We start from the raw sequence: 19,631 nt of genomic DNA on the forward strand, positions 1-19,631 counted from the left end.
GTTTTGTGCACATAACACATTAAGATTCACAAACTATTGAAAACATTTAAATGGAGGGCTGCAACATAAGCACAATTTCCCTATCCCCCCATTAGCTGATATAGCTACCATATTCTACCTTTACAACAGCAAAATTATGAATTTCCAACTGGTGGGATTGCAAAGGATGTCAAAAGGATGATGTTACAATGACAGAATTTTCAAGAGATACTGTTCATTGGCGCAAATGGTTCAGGAAGAAATTATTTGGTCAAACCAGACACTTGCATAGTGGGTAGACTTAGCACAGACAAATCCTGAAGAAGGTAGCATGCTATGGCGGTCTTGTAGGAGAGGCAAGCAGGCAGATTGCAAATTCTCTCAATTCCAAGTGACATATGAAGCAATGAGAAGCAAACTATATGGTTTCAGTTAAAGCATGATCAAGAATGAATCAACTTCCAAATTTGCATGGAAACTATAGTTTATTTCCCACTTCTTTGTCCTAAATGGAAACTTTGATCTTCTCTTTCACTCTGACTCAGGGTTCCACTGAATAGAAAAAGTATTACTTTTGATAGGAATGACTGAGCACAGGAATTGGTCTTAAGGTTCTTCAAAACTAGAACGGGATATTTCTCTAGTGGCTGTAATTCTTACCTCTCGTTTAACGATAGCCTTCCTACAGACTGGACACAGAGGACCATTCCGGGAAAAGCGGAGAGGAAGGCGACGGGTACGATATTGGCATGTCTGCTCCTCACACCTCAGCCAACCCTAAAGAAAGAAGTGGTAAAAACATTTTAAAATAGAATTCATCACACTTTTTTCCAGTCAAACTGAGCTTTATATTATTTGGTGCATAATCTATTATACAAGAGTTTTCTTATAGTAAGCCATATTCCAAGCTGAAGTGCTTCAAAATCAGTTTTGTGACATTAGGGATGAATGAAACCACATAATGGTACAAGAATGTGAATGGTAAAAGATAATGAACAGCATTTATATGTATGTTATATATACATGTATATATAACACATACATATGCATAGGTTCATTTAATAAATACAGTGTGTGTGTGTGTGTGTGTGTGTGTGTAACACACACACACATCATTCTATCTCTCTCTCTCTCTCTCTCTCTCTCACACACATACATATATACACACACACGGATGACTTTACAAATTCTATTTATTTCACTTTCCTGTAATTACTTTAGATGGTTTTGTTTTTTATTTAGTACCTAAATTTATATACCGATTCCACAGAGTTATCAAAGTGGTGAACATGCAATAGCATTACAACCAAAATGCAACAATAAAACACAACAATAAATACTAATCAGCAATAAAACCAGCTGGGACTCACCTCAGGGAAAAGCCTGTGAAGAGATGGGTCTTAGGACGATATTTAAACATCAAAACTGTGGGGTATCAGGATTGGGCCCAAGCTCCCTGGTTTGGTTTTGGCTTGATTCAGATTCTGAGGCAGAACTAGAAGAAGCCCAGCCAAGACAGGGAGTGGGGGAGGAAATTCCCCAAGACTATACAGGAGTCAGGGATGAATCTTCCCATGGGCTTATCAAAGGGGAGGCCTAGGTTAAGAGACCATCATCCCCCCTCCCTCTGGGAACTCACCCTTTGTCAGAGGGGGAGGAAGCACTGGAACTGACAGACGCCAGGTTTTGGCATAGAGTTAAGCGGGCAGAGTTGAAAGGAGGTGGAAGGCGGTCCACCAGATCAGCTGCCCATCAGAAGTTGGGTCAAGAGGACCCTCCCTGAAGGAGGAGCCCAGTAAAAGCCTGGGTATGGCAGGAAACTGTCCATTTGAGTTGACAGGCAACTGCCTTGTTTAGCTCATTACATGTAATGCTACAGGTGTGAAGTGGTGTTATTAACTGAATAAAGGTTTTGTGGATTGCACAGTGAGTCTGTTGCCTCACTACTCAGTTTCGCAATCCCTGACACGAAGGCCTGTCTAATGATAGGTGATAATGCATTTGAGAGGGTGGGTCCTGAAACACTAAACACTCTGCTGCAAGTTTTTCAGAGGCAAACCTCAGATGTATGCAGCACCATCAGATATGCTCCTTCTGATGATTAGAAAGACCAGGCAGGGGCATAAGGGGTGAGGCAATCCCTAAGGTAACATGATCCCACGTTGTTTAGGGAAATATTTTAACAACAACACCTTAAACTTGGCCCACTAGCTTATCAGCAGCCAGTGTAGTTCTTTTAGCATAGGTGTAACATGCTGTTGGAAGGAGGCCCGTTAGCAACCTCACTAATGCATTCTGCACCAGCTGCAGCTTCTAGACCAAGGTAGCTCATATGGACACATTACAATAATTACCAGTGCCTGAACAACCGTGGTTATCATGGTCCAGGAACAGCCATAGCACGAGTACCAACTGAAGCTGATAAAAGGCACTCCTTGCCACTGAGGCTACTTGAGCTTCCAGTACCAAAGTTACCCCCAAACTATGGACTTGTTCCTTCAAGGGAAGTGTAACCCCACCCAGAACAGGCAACTAACCTATTTCCAATACCTGTGACCCAACTACCCTCAGCATTTCTATCTTGACAGGATTCAAACTCAGTTTATTGGCGCTCATTCACCCAGCCACCAACAAGGAGACACCCAAAAATAGCCACCACCCCCCAACAAGAACAACAGTGTCATAAGTATGCGGATGATGCCCAGCTCTATTTCTTTAGAATATCAGAATCAGGTGTGGCTGTGCAGGCTCATGACCAGTGCTTGGATACAGTTGTGGGCTGGATGGATCAAAAAACAAGAAAAATGATACAAGGATCACACAGGTGTCAGTTTATTTTGTGCCAATATGCCCAATATTTTGGAGAATGCCTCTTTTCTCATGGGCTGCACATTCACATGGCACAGAAACACTATGCATCTAGTCTGGTGTTTCTGTGCCATGTGAATGTGCAATAGCAAATGTTTAGTTTTAGTGGAAGGTTGTATTTAATTTGTTTTGTTTTATACATTTTAATTGTTTACAAATACATTGATGTAAGAGTTTTTACTTGTCCAGTTTTGGTCACCACACCTAAAAAAAAAAAGATATTGTAGAGCTGGAAAAAGTGCAGAAAAGGGCAACTAAAATGATCAAGAGGCTGGAGCATCTCCCCTATGAGAGAAGGTTACAATAGCTGGGATTGTTTAGCTTGGACAAAAGGAGGGTAAGGGGAGACATGATAGAGGTGTAAAAAACTATGCATGGTGTGGAGAATGTGGATAGGGAGACATTTTTCTCCCTCTCAAAATGCTAGAACCCAGGGTCATCCTATGAAGCTGACTGGTGGGAGATTCAGGACAGATAAAAGGAAGCACTTCTTCACACAGTGCATAAACTGTGGAATTTACTACCACACGATGTAGTGATGGCAACCAATTTGGATGGCTTTAAAAGGGGGGTGGACAAATTGATGGAGGGGAAGACGATCGATGGCTACTAGTCTTGATGGCTATGTGCTAGCTCCAGTACCAGAGGAAGTGAGTACACCAGTTGTCGGGGAACATGGGTGGGAGGGTGATGTGAACAGAATGCTGGACTAGTGCATCCTTGGTCTGATCCAGCATGGCTCTTCTTATGTTCTTACTTGGGAATTTCCTTGTGTTGGAAGTTTGCAATGTATTTTTGAATGTATATAGTTGATTATTCCATGGTATTTTTATGCTGTGTATCTTGTATATGTATGTGTATAAAATAAATATGTTATGTATTTTGGAGAGCCCCTGAGGAAGCATTGGGCAAATTGGCACAAAATAAACTGGCAGCTATGTGATCCCGTATCACTTTTCTTGTTTTTTGTTCCATCCAGCCCACAACTGTATCCAAGCACCAGTCATGAGCCTGTACAGCCACACCTGATTCTGATGTTATAAAGAAATAGAGCTGGGCTTCAGACACATACTGATGACAATTTGCACCAAATCCCTGGACAACTGTTCCCGACAACTCATATAGATGTTGAATAACATTGGGGATAAAACAGTGCCCTGTGGCATCCCACAGCACAAGTGCCAGAGGGCTGAGGTGCCCTCACTGAACACCACTCTCTGAGACCGACCCTGTAAGTAGGAATGGAACCCTGAAGTACAGTGACCCTGATACCCATCCCACAAAGCCAACCTAAGAGGTATCAAAAGCCACAGACAGCTAGAGTAAGAGTAGCAACGTAGCACTCCCTCCATCTCTCTTTTGGTAAAGGTCATCCAACAGGGCGATCAAGGCAGATTCTGTCCCCAAACCAGGCCTGAACCCAGGCTGGAATGGGTCTCGATAATATGTTTCATCCAGGAATGTCTACAGTTGCTCCACCACAAGCCTCTTAAATCACCTTCTGTAAAAATGGCATATTCATAACTGGGTAACAGCTGTCACAAATCTTTGGGTCCAGAGTGGGCCTCTTTAGGAGCAGTCACACTACCATCTCCTTCAAAACATCAGGCACCACTCCTTCACACAACGAGGCATTAACTATCCTCTGGACCTATCAAGCCATGTCATGCAGGATAGTTTAAATATAACTGCTTTGTCCATCCTTCTAATTGGGATCTAGTATCTACCACAGTTAGCCATCTTAGTCTGCTCCAGTGTGGCACCTAAAAAAACCCAAGCCTAACCAATTTATTATGCCTTAAGCTCTCGTGGGCTAAAGTCTACTTCATCAGATGCATGAGGTGGATCTAGACTTCACTGTCCATGGGTGGAACGGTTCCTTCTTCCTTCTGTTCACAGAAGGCTTTTGATCCAGTGGAGGGCAGAAAATGGGGGAGATTTTCTCCTGTTATCCCTACCACCCCCAGTGCCACCTCCCACAATGTTTTGGAGGGTCCCCCAACCCACTGCAGCACAGTTTAAGAGGGCACAAGGGACTGCAGGGAGATGGGGTGAAATCGGCAAAACTCACCCCCCTGCCTTTTGCCAGTGGTAACAAACTCAGGATGCAATCTTCTGCATGCATGTGTATGTTTGCGTATGTGTGTACAAAAAAAAAGTATGCAGTGAGGATAAAAGGCATCTGAATCTTGGTTATGTGCTATTTTATATACTATTGTTATGCAACTGTAGGGATGCAATATGTATGAATGTCATCTAATACAACTCCCTCAACTGAGAAAGAATCCACCAAACCCAAACACTTCTAACGTATTAGCCTCGATTATCCAGATTATGGTCTAAGGAGCATGAAGATCATGGAATTTTTAAAAATAAAAATAAACTCAGGTAATTCATGCAAACAAACCATGTACACTCTTTAAAGGGAAAATTATCCTCAACTCCCAGAAATTTGACTCAAAGAGTGCTGATCAATGGGACCTTCTCAAACTGGGGAGAGGTAACAAGCGGGGTACCACAGGGCTCAGTCCTGGGCCCAGTGCTCTTCAACGTTTTTATTAATGACTTGGAGGAGGAGGTGCAGGGAATGCTGATCAGATTTGCAGATGACACCAAATTGGGTGGGATGGCTAATACCCTGGAAGACAGAAACAAAATTCAAAGTGATCTTGATAGGCTGGAGCGCTGGGCAGAAAACAACAGAATGACATTTAATAGGGATAAATACCAAATTCTGCACTCAGGGAAAAAAACCCAAATGCACACTTACAAGATGGGGGCTACTTGGCTCAACAATACTACAAGCGAGAAGGATCTTGGAATTGTTGTCAATCACAAGCTGAATATGAGCCAATAATGTGAAGTGGCTGCAAAAAAGGCCAATGCTCTTTTGGGCTGCATTAATAGAAGTATAGCTTCCAAATCCCAGGAAGTACTAGTTCCCCTCTACTCAGCACTGGTTAGGCCTCATCTGGAGTACTATGTCCAGTTCTGGGCACCACACTTTAAGAAGGATGCAGACAAGCTGGAGAGGGTTCAGACAAGGGGAACAAAGATGATCAGGGGTCTGGAAACAAAGCTCTATGAGGAGAGACTGAAAGTACTGGGCATGTTTAGTCTTGAGAAGAGAAGACTGAGGGGAGATATGATAGTGCTCTTCAAGTACTTGAAAGGTTGCCACAGAGAGGAAGGCCAGGATCTCTTCTCAATCATCCCAGAGTGCAGGACATGGAATAATGGGCTCAAGTTACAGGAAGCCAGATTCCGGCTGAACATCAGGAAAAACGTCCTGACTGTTAAGAGCAATACAACAATGGAACCAATTACCTAGGGAGGTGGTGGGCTCTCCCATGCTGGAGGCATTCAAGATGAAGCTGCCAGCCACTTGTCAGGGATGCTCTGACTTGGATTCCTGCACTGAGCAGGGGGTCGGACTCAATGGTCTTGTAGGCTCCTTCCAAGCCTACTATTCTATGATTCTATGATATAGGGAAACATTTCTTCCTGGCCCAAAATGTAGTACATTTAGACCCACAGCACAAAAGCAACCTAGTTTAGAATAGACTGGAAATATTCCCCCAAGTCTAACTTCCAAGGTAATTGGTTAAACTACTCAGTGTCTTTCAGACATTTTCCTAGGTCTGCTTTAAAATTAATGAGGTGTTTTGTTACTATGAGTGCTTTAAAAAGAGGCCAATACAGATTAATTCTCTAATCTCCAGGATATTATTAATGGACATCTTACATTTATTTATTCTAATATACATGTTAATAAATCTCTTCATATATTTGTAAAACTGAATCACATATATTCTCAGGACCACTTGAGCTTATCTGAACAAGACTGTTTCCTCTATTACACCATCCATACCTCTCTTCCTCTTTCTATTTTCCCCATTTGAGTGCACAATATTTTAAAGGTAATTTTAGCAGTGCCTTATCCAGTGGTATGAATAGCTTCCTAGCACTAGTAAAAATGCCACGCCAGATGCCTCTTTAATTAATTATATTTGGCTTCTAAATAGTGGAATGACATTAGTGATTCAAGTTATATTACGACTGCCCAAGACTGCCAGTTCCTGAACAGTCAGCAATGTGTTATTAACACTGAAGCAGCTATGGGGGTAGATTTGAATTTATGGAACAGCATCTAAGTCATATTCCTCCATTATTGTTTTGCAGAAGCAGCTAATAGTTTAGCTTAGGTTGATATGGCCAATGTTAATGGAATAGCCATTCATTAATGCTGTTGTAACAGCTGTTTTTAGAGTTGTTACCCATTTAAAAAAAAAAAATCTCACCTGATGAATCACATGAATTTTGATTGATAAATCTACCAATTTACTTTGCATATGGGTAAAAAGATAGTTCCGAAGCAAGAAGCATAGGGTTTTTTTTTTTTTCATTTTTAGATGATGCACATGTGTTGCAGTAGGCATATCGGAAGAGGCAATCTCTCTCCTAAGTGAGAGAAAAGTACTTGGAAAAAAAGAGGGTAACGGGAGACATGTTATGCATGGTGTGGAGAATGTGGATAGGGAGACATTTTTCTCCCTCTCTCAAAATACTAGAGCCCGGAGTCATCCTATGAAGATGATTCATGGGAGATTCAGGACAGATAAAAGGAAGTACTTCTTCACCCAGTGCACAGTTAAACTATGGAATTCGCTACCACAAGATGTAGCGATGGCTACCAATTTGGATGGCTTTAAAAGGGGGGTGGACAAATTCATGGAGAAGGCCATCGATGGCTACTAGTCCTGATGGCTATGTTCTACCTCCAGTACCTGAGGCAGTGAGCCTATGTATACCAGTTGCTAGGGAACCTGGGTGGGAGGGTGCTGTTGCACTCATGCCCTGCTTGTGGGTTCCTGGTCGACAGCTGGTTGGCCACTGTGGGAACATAATCCTGGACTAGATGGACCCTGGCTCTGATCCAGCATGGCTCTTCTTATGTTTGCACTGACAGTTTTTACAAGTTCTTGTATTAATATATTTTAAAATCTGTCACCTGAGTATTCATGGACACCATTTTAGTAGTTAGCAAATTAATTAAACCAATCCATCAATTAATGTTGCAGTCCTAATTTTGTCACAGTAAGCAGAAATACTTCTTCACATAGCACACATAAATAATTAATCCAATGGAAATTATTGCACAATAAAAGATGCAAAAAAGTATTTTGTGGAGCATATCCCATATAACAAGGCAAACAATAAAGAATTATTTGAATACATCAGAAGCAAGAAACGAGCTAGAGAAGCAGTGAGACCACTGGATGACAACACAGTTAAAAAGAATACTAAAGGGGGATAAGGAGATTGCAGAGAAGGTTAATACACTTTTTTTATCCATCTTCACTGCAGAAGATGTAGGTAAGGTATCAGTGGCTGAATGGATGTTTGCAAGAAGGGAGTCTAAGGATCTAAGTGGTGACAAGAGATGAAATTCTAGATCTTATTGACAAATTTAAAGCTAAAAAATCACTGAGCACAGATGGCATCCATCCTAGAGTTTTTAAAGAACTCAAATGTGAAACTGCTGATCTTCTAACCAAAATATGTAAGTATGTCCCTAAGATTAGCCTTTGTATAAGAGGACTGGAGAATGGTCAATGTAGTGCCAATTTTTAAAAAAGGGATCCAGGGGTATCAGGGAAAGTATACACTGGTTAGTTTAACATCTGTTCCAGGTAAATTGGTGGAAAACATTATTAAAGATAAAATGATATAGACATCCTGCTGAAAAAGAAGCAATATGACTGCTGAAAAAGTATGCTCTGCCTCCCTAACCTTTTAGAATATTCTTTGAGAGTGTCAGTAAACATGTGGACAACGGTGATCTGGTAGACACTGTTGACTTATTATTTAGGTCCATCCCAATCAGGTTTCAGATCTGGTTAAGGGTTTGAAACAGTCTTGGTCGCCCTGGTTGATGACTTACGCCAGGGAATGCATGGTGTGTGTGTGTGTGTGCAACCCTGTTGGTTCAGCTATCTTAAGAACCAATCTCCAATATGATCTAGCAAAATCTCTTCATTTTCATATGGTGTTGCATCACCATAGTAATTCTGCACTTTCCATACTTGAATGGTAGCATCACCATAGTAATTCTGCACTTTCCATACTTGAATGGTAGAACTAAACAGTCTAAACCTACCCATATCTGACAGTATTGAGGCATGTAAGTCTATCTTTTAAAAATATAGAAAAAATTTTTTATTTCAAACTCCAATCTGTTTAATGCTAGGTAGCATGCGTAGGGCAGAATTAAGACCATGTCTAAACATTTAGAAAAGAACACTATATTATTTTTAGGATACTTTTATCTGCAAACTATATGAATCCATGGGACAGGGTGAAGTACACCTTTGGATCACCATCTTGCTGTTCTCCCACTATGATAGCCAACTATCCGCTGATTTTTCCTCACTAGATGTTGATTTATAAGAGTTCACATTTAAAAAAAATGATTGCTCTATTTCAATGAAGACATATTCACAACTGAAGACCAAGCGCCACAGCAATTCAGAATCTCACATTTTTACAGACCCTCTCAAAATGGTCTTCTAACTCTGTGTCTAACACTAAGGTATATCTTGGTGACTCTGCATATCTGAAGAGGGCAAAACGGGAACTTCTGGTACCAAAAACAGTGAGGCAGGCTTGTCAGGAAATGAAAACATTTGCTGAAGCCTGTCGTACAACTGTTGAGACATGGGACACCATAGAAAGTGCAGTCGCTGGCATGAATGTATAGAAAGAATTCATTCCAATTTTACTTATTTTATTTATAAAATGTTATATATTGATAAAATTTCTATATTTCCTTTCGTGGCAAATATTTCCATGAAGGGTGCTTCACAATAACAGATAAAAACACAGTAAACATAGTAAGAACACAATAAAAGTCAGTAGTAAGAACAATCACAGCAGGGAGGGGGAAAATACATCAAATGTTAAAAGCCAGGGAAAATAAAAAGGTCTTGGCCTAATATCTGAAAGATATTTGTGTAGGTGCCAGGCAAGCCTTCCTGAGGAGACTTCCATAAGCATGGTGCCCCGCATAAAAGGCCCTCTTTTCCAGAGCCACCAGACCTACTTCATAGTGGGCTACACATGCCCTGCGAGGAATATATTCATGTACAGTAGAGGTGCACAACCTTTTTGGCCTAGGGGGCCACATTTTGTGTCTGCCAGGCTGGAAGGGGCACATTCACATAACTCTCTCACCCCCTCACAAACATACCACTTGTCTTGTATACATCCTAATATTTAAAAACCTTCAGTTTAATACAGGTGTGGGCAACTTGTCCTGCATTCCCTCGGGGACAATTTGTCAGCCCCCCACCCACATCCAACTACTCCCATTCACAACTACTCACACATATATGTACTTATTCACTCAAAGCTTTAACCTTTCCCTCTGCCGCTGTGAAAAAAGGAATACTGCTCTAGGGAGGAGCTCTTAGGTTCCTGCCAGAGAAGCCTCATTCCTAGAGTGTCCCAGGAAGAATTGGACAGGGAACTTCAAGTGCTGCTTCCTAGAATGCTCTATGAATGAGGCTTCTATGGTATATGGGCAGGTTGATGTGGGAGAGGACAGTCCCTCAAGTATTCAGGTCTCAAGCCATGTAGGGCTTTCAAGCTAAGCACCAGCACTTTGAATTGTGTTCGGAAATGGACCAGAAGCCAATAGTGAGATGTGTTCCTCATGCCTGATCCCAATTAGTAGTCTAGCAGCTATGTTTTGAACTAACTGCAGTTTTTAGGCAGTCTTCAAAGGCAGCCCCACATACAACATACTGCAGTAATCTAACCTGGAGTTTATCACAGCATGAATAACTGCAGCCATATAACTTTCCAAAAGAAGAAAGAGAGAAGGGAAGTAAAGCTACAGGCTAGCTCAGTTGGTGCATGGACCAAGATAACGTTCTTAACAATGTTACAGGTCCAGGATTCGAAGACACCTCAGTGGGATAGAGTGAGGTCTGCCGCTTTAGGTATACATCCTAAAAGTGAGAGAGTGGACCCTACTGCCAAAAATTGTTATGATCTAGCTCTAGAATATTCTAAAGATGTACTGCATAAGCACAGTCTTTCCCAGGTGTGTGCCTGAAGAGACAAGAAAGGATATACACCAACTCTAAGATGCCATATTTACCTAGGTAAATCAACCAATTCCCATCTATAGTTTCTCTACCAATATGACAAGAATTAAATCCAATGACATGCAGTTTCTGGGATCACCTTTTAAAGCCTTTAAAAACCACTGAGTTTACACATAGCATTAATTCAACAATTTCATATGCTTTGGACTTCTTGGGTAACGTATGCAATTTTCATTTTTTGAAAGCTTTCTTTGGCTTTGGAGGCTCTGTCACCAAATAGGAGGGGCCACCATATAAATTTTAGTATCTATTGAATTCATTAACTTTATCTGATCTGATGAAAGAAACTGAATCAGGTAAGAAGGACAAACCAAACTGCACAAATAATTCTGTTTTCCTGACTGCACACTATAGTTTAACACTAGTACATTTTCTTCTTATAAACTGTTTTGCCTTTTTAAGTTTTAGGAAGGCTGAGGGCTAAACTAGACATGGAGGTAATTTATGATGAACATGCACATTTTAAGAAATAGCAGCCACAAGAGAGAATTCCAGCAGCATTGGGATCTACGGAGTTGGAGAAGAATAGTTTTACCCTTCTCCCTTCACCATGGTCCCAATAAAAATCTCCCAATTTGCTATTTGCAGCAATGGAAGCTTTCCTACTGATCCAAATATTAGCTTCCAAGGAAGGGGGATTTTCATCAGGGCCACAGCAGGGGGCAGGCTTAAACTCCCTCATCCCCTGTGGTCCTGCTTACTCTCCCCAAGCCTGTCATCTACATTTTTAAAATGTGCTTATTGATTGTATTCCTGCAATTAATGTTATGTCTAGTTTGGCCCTTAATATTTTCCCTCTTTTGAGGCTAAAATCCTAAACACACTTACCTGGATGCAAGCCCCATCAAACTCAGTAGTGTCTAGGGTTGGCCTGTAAATAGTTGTGTTTGAGTTCTTTGTTCTTTTAAGTCAAGCTGTGCGGATAGGTGTATGCCAGGATGCTCTTTTGCCTGTGTTGGCAGGGACTTTCTTTTTAAAAAATAAAATAAAATAAACAGTACAAACTACAGGATTCATTTTTTCATCTCATTACCTACTCTTAAAATACTTGTTCATATTCTGGTTACTTTTCATTTATGTCTCCCTTCTCTTAGCAATTCAGAATGCTACTGGTAAAGTGCTTTGTCTCTTCCAGCAGGATGATCATGTATCGCCACTCACCTTAAGTACTTATACTTGTGCCCTGTTGTATTCCACAAAGTTTTAATAAGATTTCAATTCCTCCAACCCTGACTGTCTTGTCTTTATCTTGTCGCTCCTTCTTTGCACAAGCTCATCGACCACACGCAGTCTCCCACTCCCATCTGTGTCCTCTGCCATTCTGCTTGCTATGGATGGTATCCAATGTTACTCCCATTGAAATGAATGACTTAAGTTTATTTATTTATTTAACAATATCTATGAACTGCTTACGTTAAAGCATTAAAGAAATTTCTAAGCGATGTACAAGTCTTCATTCAGAGGACAAGATTACCTTCCTGGGAATGTCTGTTGGAAAAGGTACGTTTTCAGTAGGCACCAAAAACCCAGGGGGGTTCGTGCCTGCCTAGTTTGTAGTGGTAAGGAATTAGACTAACACTGGATACGACCTTAGGTTTGCACAGCTTCACTTCCATACCAATTCCTTCAAAGACATTTCTAAATGTCTCCAACTTCACTTCTCCATTGCTACCTGAATATTTTTAACCTATTTTGATGAGTTATTAAATCCTTATCCACTCCTCACTTTCCTATCCTATCTTAGTGTAGACTATGTCTTCTGGATAGGACTTGCAACACTATGATATGCTGTAGGACAGCAAACACATTGACCTGTTTCAGATGACACAACAGACCACCATGGGCAAACTAACCCTTGGGGCGCTGCGGTGAATGCCGCCTGCTGTTATGAACATGCAAACCCTGACCAGGGGTTGCTGTGGCTTGTCATGTTTGAAACACTGGCCGGCGGGGGTTATTTGAGGATTAAACAACTCTCGCAGAACTCATGGTCTGTTTTAGGTTTATGCATATTTATAATTTGAGGGTGAAAGTGGAGAGTGCAAAAGCTGGTTTGAAACTCAACATTAAAAAAACAAAGATCATGGCATCTGGCCCCATCCCTTCCTGGCATATGGAAGGGGAAGAAATGGAAGCAGTGACAGGTTTTATTTTCTTGGGCTCCAAGATCACCATGAAATTAAAAGACGCTTGCCCCTTGGGAGGACAGCTATGGCCAACCTAGACAGCATAGTAAGAAGCAGAGACATCACCTTGCCCACAAAGGTCCGTCTAATCAAAGCTACGGTTTTCCCAGTAGTAACGTATGGCTGTGCGAGCTGGACTATAAGGAAGGCTGAGCGCCAAAGAATTGATGCTTTCGAACTGTGGTGCTGGAGAAGACTCTTACGAGTCCCCTGGACTGCAAGGAGGTCAAATCAGTCCATCCTAAAGGAAAATAAACCCTGAGTGCTCATTGGAAGGACAGATACTGAAGCTGAAGCTCAAATACTTTGGCCACCTAATGCGAAGAGAAAACTCCCTGGAAAAGACCCTGATGCTGGGAAAGACTGAAGGCAAAAGGAGAAGGGGACGGCAGAGGATGAGATGGCTAGATAGCATCACTGATGCAATGAATATGAACTTGAGCACACTCCAGGTGAGAGTGGAGGACAGGAAGGCCTGGCATGCTATGGTCCATGGGGTCACGAAGAGTCGGACACGACTTAACGACTGAACAACAACAACAATATTTATAATAGCAGCCAGCGTGCACTGCAGCTCCTTGCGGGTAAATTAACCCACAAGGGTTGTTGTATTGTGCGAACTGGCCCATTGTTAGCGTTACGTAAATGCAAAATATCAGTACTAGTTCAAGCTGTACTTCTTGTGACAAATACATTCTGATGTTACTGTTTATTATTTACCCAAAGGACTTCATATTTTTTCACCTAGGAAATGCGATTCTGGAAAGGCACTTAAATATTCTTAACAAGAAACATGGCAGAATGACAGTGGCTTTGAATTAGGTCACCACCCCCAAGCTGTTCAATGGGGCTTTAGTATATTTAGCTGTTTCTTTGACAACTGGGGCATGGAAGTCAACAGGGGCTCCAACTATCTCTCTTCTGTAGCATGGAAAGAGGCTAGATAAATGTTTCCTTCCTGGGCCATGGTGGCATGATAATTATGCCATGAGCAATTGGCTAGTGCTTTCCTTAAAGTTCCGTTATGCACATCTTCAGAACACCAACTCCTATAGTAGTTTTAATAATTACTGGGTAATATTTTTCATGCTTGAATATTCAGAACTCTGAATTCTGTTGCTGCTTTTAAAAAAACTCAAAATAAACCATGAACGGCTGAAAGCATTTGGTCATATTAGCTTATAGAATGATAACCTGAAGTACTGTATATTTATTAATCCTGCCTTTTATGTACAGACATTACAATATAAATTAAATAGTTACTTTGACATACTTCTAATTAATAAAGCAGAACCTTCATCACTTATCATAGTGTGTTAAAACTGGGGTGGTAGGGGGGAAGGAGAGATAAGAAGCCACCAACAGGTAAAGCAAACACCTAACTATATCTTTGATACAGACACCAAGTGTCCCTTCAATTCATGTAGAAAATAATGTAATTTGTCCCGACTTCCTACCAATTATAATTAACGTTAAAGTAGTATTTTCTTCTTTGTCACCTCTGCATTCAGTTCTTATTTGCATTTATTTGTACTTCCTATCAGTTAATCTCTTTTTATAGTGATAACAATAACTGGTGTTATTATGCTTGGAAATTGAACATGTAGATAAATGTGTGATCAGTGCTATTTTTGAAAAAAAGCACCGTATCAGAAATACATAGCTTTTATGCCTCTTGTTTTAACTTTATAATTAAGCTTCAGGTTGTGATTTGCTTCAAATAAAACTTTATCAAACTCACCATATGCACTGTTTTAAATGAATATGCTGAAGTGCATTATTGTTAACCCCTGTTTGATTAATATCCATTGTCTTTGAAAACCAGACAAAGCCAATACTTTGTTTCCTTGATTATAACTACCATAACCAAAGAATTTTGCAATTCAATTTGAAATGAATATACTTTGTACCTAAATTAGTGTAGTACAATCACATAAAGTAAAGCAAGTTTAGTGGTATTAAACTAATGAAAGTATACCCAAGTTCTAAGCAATTAGATAACAAAAGGACAATGCAATAAGCTTATAGATTAGAACAGATCTCTGCATTATACTATGCTCACAGTTACCTAGCTAATTATAGTGAAAACCAAAAATTTTGAGCCCATTATTTGAAATCTGCATTTTTAATGTAATTGCCTTTAAGCAATTCTAAACTATACTGGGCTCCATATGTGGGTGAAAGAATATCTGGGCATGGGTAGAGGCACTGCAACAAGCATTGGCCCCGACTAAAACTCCTAGAGCCACAGGCCTGGAAAAATTCCCTCATTCCATAAGCAGAATGCTAGGACACAGTCAACACCTCTGCCACATCCAGGCTACTCACCCACGGAGCACACGGGAGTCCACATAGGTGTGGTGTGAAGGCCATGCTAAGTCATCAATCCTGGCTTATTAAACTGTGATGTGCACAAGCAGTGTGCAAGGGCACACAGTGCCCATGGTCTCACTGTGCTCCTGTTATGCTCCCACTTTGCTCCTGTTATGTGCAAACTGGGAATGGTAAGAACATAAGAACAGCAAGGCTGGGTCAGACCAAAGGCCTATCTAGTTTAGCATTCTCTTCACACAGTGGCCAACCAGATACCTGTGGTATCCCAGAAACAGTACATGAGTACAATACCTTCTTCCTGCTCATGTTTGCCTGTAACTGGTATACAGAGGCATACTGCCTCGGATACTGGAGTTTGTTTGTTTGTTTGTTTGTTTATTTATTTATTTATTAATTACATTTCTTAATCGCCCATCTGGCTGGTCACCCAGCCACTCTGGGCGATGTACAATAATAGAAACAGTTTAAACAATAAAATTCTAGATTAAAAACATCATATTTCTACAAATACCCTAACCCACCCCAAATGCCTGCCTGAACAACCACAAGCGGAAGCTCATTAAAGAGGGGGCATGGCGGAATTCCTTAGGGAGAGAATTCCTCAAAGTGGGGGCCACAACAGAGAGGCCCTCTCCCTCATCCTCACCAGCCTAGCTGTCCGGACAGAGAGAAGGCCACCCGAGGCTGATCTTGTTGAGTGGCCCTGTCTGGTGTTGCTGGAGGCGCTCCTTAAGATAGGCTGGGCCAGAACCGTATAGGGCTTTAAAGGTCAAAACCAACACCTTGAATTTGGCCCAGAAAACAACTGGTAACCAGTGCAACTCCTTCAGCACTGGAGTGATGTGATCTTGCCGGCGGCTGCCTTTAATCAGGCGAGCTGCCGCATTCTGTACCACCTGTAGCTTCCGAACCGTCTTCAAGGATAACCCCACGTAGAGCGCATTACAGTAGTCTAAACGAGAGGAGACCAGGGCATGTACCACCGATGGGAGCGGATGGTTGGGAGGGTAGGGGCGCAGCCACCATATCAGATGGAGTTGGTACGGCGCTCTCTGGCTCACAGCTGACACCTGAGCCTCCATGGACAGCTTGGAGTCTAAAATGACCCCCAGGCTGCAGACCTGGTCTTTCAAGGGTAGCTCTACCCCATTCAACACCAGGTCAACATCCCCAACCTCCTCTTGCCTCCCACCAAAAGTACCTTGGTCTTGTCAGGGTTCAGCTTATTCCTCCCCATCCAGCCACTCACCATCTCCAGACAGGGATTCTACGGCCAACCTTGGTGAAAATTTAAACAAGAGGTAGAGCTGCATGTCATCTGCATAATATACAGCCATCATGAAATGTGTTTAATCCCATCAAAGTTGGTGGCCATCACTACACCTTCTGGTAGTGAATTCCACAGTTTAACTATGTGCTTCCTTTTATCTTTCCTGAATCTACCTCCCACCATTCAGCATCATTGGATGACCCCGGCTGTAGTATTATGAGAGAGGGAGAAGTTCTCCCTATCCACTTTCTCCATAAAATGCATAGTTTTATAAGCTTCTATCATGTCTCCACTTACTCACCCTTTTATCTAAACGAAACAGCACAAAACTTTGTAATCGTTCCTCACAGACGAGTTGCTTCAGCCCCTTGATCATTGTGATTGCCTTTTTCTGCACCTTTTCCAACTCTACAATATCTTTTTTTGAAGTGTGGTGTCCAAAACTATACAACATATTCCAAATTTTATTTTCAATTCAAAATTTTCAATTATTTTTATTTTCAATTTCAATTTTAATAGAATTTGGCTTTTTCAAATTCTTTCACAGCAGCCACATGCTGGTTGAACCGTCCACCCCAACTCCAAGACCCTTTTTGTGGTCACTCATTGCTAACTCAGATCCCATCCATTTATATGTGAAATTAGGATTTTTTTGCCCCAAACATCACTTTACACTTGCTTACATTGAACCACATTTCCATTTTAATGCCCATTCTTTTGGAGTTTTTCTCAATGCCTTTCATTTTAACCACCCAAAGTAATTTGGTGTCATCGGCAAACTTGGCCACCTCACCGCTCACACCTAACTCCAGATCATTTAAAACCATGTTTAAAAGCATTGGTCCCAATACAGATCCTCATGGGATCTAGGGATGGGCGGATTCCCTACATTCTGGTCTGTGGGGGAATCCACCGGGGGGGGGGGAGGCAATCCGTTCCTCCCCCTCGGAATCCTCTGGAGCATAAATGGCTGCATTTAGGTTAAACTAAGCACTTTACAGCCACAAGTGGCGTCCACTACGCCATTTGCAGCTGTATTCCTCCCAGTGATTTATTTGCAGCTGTATTCCTCCCAGTGATACGGTAATGGCAGATGCCATTACCGTATCGCAAGCGGTCCAGAGCTGGCGTGTCATTCCAGAGGGAATCCTCGGGAGGCGGAGGTAAGTGATCTGTTCCACTGCGGATTCCGGAAGCTGGATTCACAAGAATCCAGCCTCATTTGGGTCCATGGCGGAATTCTCCGCCATCCCTAGTGGGACCACACATTGAGAGAACTGCCCATTTATTCCTCCTCTTCTCTTTCTGATCTTTAACCAGTTACTGATCCATAGGAGAACTTCTCCTCCTATCCCATGACTGCTAAGCTTATGCAGGAGCCTCTGGAAAGGAATGTTGTCAAAAGCCTTTTGGAAGTCCAATTAAGCAATGTCTACCAGATTACACCTGTCTCCATGTTTACTTACACTCTCAAAGAATATTCTAAAAGGTTAATGAAGCAGAACATACTTTTTCAGCAGCCAAGTTCCTTCTTTTTCAGCAGGACTTCTATATAATTTTATAAATATTAAAATAATTTTTAAGAACGTTTTCTACCAAGCAATGATTTGTACTGCGACAGCTACAAGTAGGATCGTATAGATTGCAAGGGCAGGAACCTTCCCCTCACTCATATCTGAGGCCAAATACTTACGTAGTCTTTTACAGCTTCTATGTATATGGGATCAGAGCCAGATATACACTGTACCTCTCTACCGGAACTGCTAAACTTCCTTACATTGCTCAACCATTCTTGTCACCCCTTCTCTCATACACATATACCCTAGAACATTTTATTTAAGATTACGTTTCATATTTTAACATTTCTATTCCTGTACCAGAAGTACAAGCTGGGTTTCGAAGAGGCAGAGGAACTAGAGATCAAATCGCCAACATTCGCTGCATCATGGAGAAAGCAAGAGAATTCCAGAAAAATGTCTATTTCTGCTTCATTGACTACGCTAAAGCCTTTGATTGTGTGGATCACAACAAACTGTGGCAAATTCTTAAAGTGATGGGAGTACCAGACCACCTTACCTGTCTCCTGAGAAACCTGTACGAAGGTCAAGAAGCAACAGTAAGAACCAGACATGGAACAACCGATTGGTTCAAAATTGGGAAAGGAGTACGACAAGGCTGCATATTGTCACCCTGCTTATTTAACTTATATGCAGAGTACATCATGAGAAATGCCGGGTTGGATGAATCAGAGGTCGGAATTAAGATTGCTGGGAGAATTATCAACAACCTCCGATATGCAGACGATACCACCCTAATGGCAGAAAGCGAAGAGGATCTCAAGAGCCTCTTGTTGAGGGTGAAAGAGGAGAGTGCAAAAGCTGGTTTGAAACTCAACATTAAAAAAACGAAGATCATGGCATCTGGCCCCATCACTTCCTGGCATATAGAAGGGGAAGAAATGGAAGCAGTGACAGATTTTACTTTCTTGGGCTCCAAGATCACCGCAGACGGTGACTGTAGCCATGAAATTAAAAGACGCTTGCTCCTTGGGAGGAAAGCTATGGCCAACCTAGACAGCATAGTAAGAAGCAGAGACATCACCTTGCCGACAAAGGTCCGTCTAATCAAAGCTATGGTTTTCCCAGTAGTAATGTATGGCTGTGAGAGCTGGACTATAAGGAAGGCTGAGCGCCGAAGAATTGATGCTTTCGAACTGTGGTGCTGGAGAAGACTCTTACGAGTCCCCTGGACTGCAAGGAGGTCAAATCCGTCCATCCTAAAGGAAATCAACCCTGAGTGCTCATTGGAAGGACAGATAATGAA

The 19,631-nt window shown here is 41.7% G+C and overlaps 1 protein-coding gene across 9 annotated transcripts in view; it reads right to left on the reverse strand.

The window, feature by feature from the left end:
- Window positions 1–19,631, reverse strand: part of POLA1 (DNA polymerase alpha 1, catalytic subunit) — a 312,738-nt gene that overhangs the window by 105,855 nt on the left and 187,252 nt on the right. For 5 of the 9 annotated variants that reach the window (XR_014789154.1, XR_014789153.1, XM_084843986.1 and 2 more), the window contains one exon: window positions 640–756. Coding sequence is in view for 7 of the 9 variants with exons in the window: in XM_084843986.1 (XP_084700112.1) it covers window positions 640–756 (117 nt within the window). In the remaining 2 variants the exon portion in view is untranslated. Of the gene's footprint in view, window positions 1–639; window positions 757–6,274; window positions 11,988–15,230; window positions 16,817–19,631 lie in introns of those variants that run through there. The other 4 variants (XM_084843989.1, XM_084843988.1, XM_084843990.1 and 1 more) reach the window with 4 other exon arrangements.

The sequence above is a fragment of the Heloderma suspectum genome, chromosome 3 (assembly GCF_057233095.1).
Source record: "Heloderma suspectum isolate Gila_16-S chromosome 3, 16-S_ref, whole genome shotgun sequence".
Lineage (NCBI taxonomy): Eukaryota > Metazoa > Chordata > Lepidosauria > Squamata > Helodermatidae > Heloderma > Heloderma suspectum.